Below are 3,672 nucleotides of genomic sequence, written 5' to 3' on the forward strand. Positions count from 1 at the left end.
TGAAAACAATTCCCACAATCTTATTTAACATGCACCACAATAAGTCCAAAAAGATCAAACTAAAAAAAAAGGGCAAGTACTAAATATTGCAAAGTTAGAAAGCAACATTCCCAGACTTACATTATGGAGATTTTTTTTATTTTCACAAGGGCTTTTCAATAGAATGTTCTCTGAGCTGCAAAACTGTTTTTGTTTAATCCATTAATATTATGTTTTTGCTTTTCCTCTTCAGTGCTGATTTTAATGACCTGCTGCACAACATGCAAAGGTTGGTTAAATTTCGATCATCACGACTTCATACACTGAAATATTACTCGTTAATATAAAACATTTGCTTTCTCCAGCAGGAAGTTATAAAATACTTTCAGAAAATAATATTTCATGAATGAAAACATGAAGTACATGTAGATCACAGCATTAGTGGTCTATAATGTTTGTTGATAGTTATTTTGGTGTTATTATTTGAGGCAAGTATCAGAGAAGCTAAGAGATGTGTTTAAGGTTTGGAGCAGAACTTTGGATCTTTGTTAAAAAAAAATAATAACAATAAAAATAATAATAAGCAGGTGTTTTTTCTTCTAGCAGCTGGTCTGACTGTGAGTCCCAGCAGATCTCAGTTCTTTGTGAGACAGTCTGTGTCTCTGAGCTGTGAGGAGAACAGCAGCTCTGGTAATTCTACTATATGGAGGAACACAACTGAAGGAAACAACACGTGTGGAGATGAATGGGGGGAACCAGCTGGTTCTACCTGTAAGATCACCTACCTCTTCCTTGAAGACAGTGGAGTTTACTGGTGTTGGTCCAGAGAGGGAGCAGCCAGCAGCAGCATCCAGCTCACTGTCACTGGTAAGATCAGACTGTGGAGTTAGTGTTGATGAAGCTGTGTGGAAATGGATGAAATGCTGTAGTTTGTCTCTGTGTTGAGGTGGATCAGTGATCCTGCAGAGTCCTGTCCTCCCTGTGATGGAGGGAGATGACGTCACTCTGAGCTGTCTAACAAAGACCACTCCCTCCAACCTCCCAGCTGCTTTCTATAAAGATGGCTCCCTCATCAGGACTGAGCCCAAAGGTCACATGACCCTCCACCATGTGACCAGCTCTGATGAAGGCCTCTACAGGTGTAACATCAGGGGTCATGGAGAGTCTCCATCCAGCAGGATCTCTGTTGAAGGTCAGGAGCTTCTCTCTCTGCTTCAACCTTCATAATGAGACAAGAACTAAATAATTACCTTTGGATCATTTTAGGGAAACCAACCCCCTCTTCTCCTCCTCCTCCTCCACCTTCATCCTCCTCTCTTCCTGCTGCCCATCCTCTCCCTACTACCATAGCAGTCCCTGCTATGTTTATCGTTTTGCTTTCACTTCTTCTGGTTCTACTGGTGAGACGATATGTTTGCAGGAAAACTGACGGTGAGTCACAATATCAGCAGGAAATTCTGAACAAGTCTATAGTGTGTTCATTTTACATATTCTGCCTGTTTAAAACAGAAGAAAAATGAATCTAATGACTTTCTGATTTATTTATTTTTTTGCAGCTGAGGAGATGAAAGAAGGAGAGCAGAGCATCACCTACAGTGAGCTGACAATCCAGCAGCAGCCGCTCAGAAGCAGCAGAGGTAACATCTATGACGACTTAGAAAGACTCAGTTTTTCAAAGATTACGTATTTCCGCCCTCAGGTGCAAACATATTTGGCCATAGACATCTGCAGTAACTCCTCTGCAATACAAAGAAATAGGAGAGCTCAGGGTGCAGCTCTGGTGAACCCTGAGGAGACAGGAACTTTCGTCACAGGTGTAGTGCGGCTGACTGACAGGTCAAGTCATAGGAGGGAAGCAAACTTAGCCAGACATCAAAATTAATCGGCAGTTCAAAGACAGAGGGAGACGGTAAACTTCTGTCTGTCTTTTTCCAGGACCTGGTTTAGCTACAAGGCTTGGCTAACTGCATGTGGCGAGGCTAATGCTTTATTCTGCTTTCCCTGCCTCCTTTTTCAAATGTCGGGATGTGACCCAGCATGGATAAAGACAGCTAGGACTGATTTGAAGCACTTTTTAGAAAAAGCAAAGAAGAATGAACAATCTGGGATTCATATGGAAAATAATAAAATATAGTCTACTTTTTCTAGATGTTGATTAATTTGCATACTTGCTCTTAAATAAACACGTTTAAGAAAAAAGTTTTTATATATCAAATGAATACCCTGCGATAGACTGGTTTGACGGGTAGCGGTCGAGGCCGGGGACCCTGGCGTTCTGACCCTCGGCTGAAGAAGCTGGCTCTTGGGACATGGAATGTTGCCTCTCTGGTGGGGAAGGAGCCTGAGTTAGTGCGTGAGGTTGACAAGTTACAACTAGAAATAGTTGGAATGACCTCGACGCATGGCTCTGGCTCTGGAACCAGTATCCTTGAGAGGGCCTGGACATTCTTACACTCTGGAATTGCCCCTGGTGAGAGGCGCCGAGCAGGAGTGGGCATTCTTGTTGCCCCTCATCTTGGTGCCTGTAAGTTGGGGTTCACCCCGGTGAAGGAGAGGGTTGCCTCCCTCCGCATACTTGTGGGGGCACGGGTTCTGACTGTTGTTTGTGCTTATGCGCCAAACGGCAGTTCAGATTACCCACCCTTTTGGAGTCTTTAGAAGGGGTACTGGAGATTGCCCCTTCCGGGGACTCCCTTGTTCTTCTGGGGGACTTCAACGCTCGCATGGGCAATGACAGTGAGACCTGGGGTGGCATGGTTGGAAGGAATGGCCTACCTGACCCTAACTCGAGTTGGGTTCTGTTGTTAGACTTCTGTGCTCGTCATGGATTGTCCATAACGAACACCATGTTCAGGCATAAGGGTGTCCATATGTGCTCTTGGCACCAGGACACCCTAGAACACAGTTCAATGATCGACTTTGTTGTTGTTTCATCTGACCTGCAGCCGCATGTCTTAGACACTCGGGTGAAGAGAGGGGTCTCCAACAACCACTACCTGGTGGTGAGTTGGCTCTGATGGTGGGGAGGGACGCCGGTCAGACGTGGTAGGCCCAAACGCATTGTGAGGGTTTGCTGGGAATGTCTGGCAGAGTCCCCCGTGAGAAGGACCTTTAACTCCCATCTCTGGCAGAGCTTTAAACATATTCCGAGGGAGGTGGGGGACATTTAGTCTGAGTGGACCATGTTCCGTGCCTCTATTGTTGAGGCGGCTAGTTGGAGCTGTGGCTGCAAGGTTGTCGGTGCCATGGAGAAAGACTTCCATACAGCTTTGAAGCAATTCTGGTCCACAATCCAGCATCTCAGGAGAGGGAAGCAGTGCAGTACCAACACTGTTTTTAGTGGGGTTGGTAAACAACTTCTGATTCCTGGTTGATGGGACAGGTGTTGTGAATGAAACGGTGCCCAGCTTGAAAGAGCTCCTGTGTGTCGCTGAATGTGAGCATTGATGACTGAAAGACATCTTCTGCCTCCATTTATCTGTTTACTACAGTCTGTTGAATTCATGTTCATGTGGATTTAAAGATGTTTCAATTAGTGGAAAAAATTGCAGGGGGGAGTATAAAAAAAAGTATAATTAACCAAAACTTTTGCAACCCCCATGCAGTACCTTCACCTGTTGAAGACCTCCGCTCTGTAGCATCACTGCCTCAAACACATATCACAGCTATGGTAGCCACCGTGTGTCAAAAAGC

At 45.0% G+C, this 3,672-nt stretch overlaps 1 protein-coding gene across 1 annotated transcript; it reads left to right on the forward strand.

Moving 5' to 3' along the window:
- The first annotated feature begins 228 nt into the window (after window positions 1–228).
- On the forward strand, window positions 229–1,206 carry LOC107098803 (Fc receptor-like protein 5). The gene is made up of 3 exons (XM_015396653.1): window positions 229–268; window positions 583–846; window positions 926–1,206. The coding sequence occupies exons 1-3, from the start codon at window positions 244–246 to the stop codon at window positions 1,204–1,206; spliced, it is 570 nt and encodes a 189-aa protein (XP_015252139.1). The 5' UTR covers window positions 229–243.
- Window positions 1,207–3,672: the final 2,466 nt, after the last annotated feature.

This window comes from Cyprinodon variegatus, unplaced genomic scaffold (assembly GCF_000732505.1).
Source record: "Cyprinodon variegatus isolate N-32 unplaced genomic scaffold, C_variegatus-1.0 Scaffold811, whole genome shotgun sequence".
Lineage (NCBI taxonomy): Eukaryota > Metazoa > Chordata > Actinopteri > Cyprinodontiformes > Cyprinodontidae > Cyprinodon > Cyprinodon variegatus.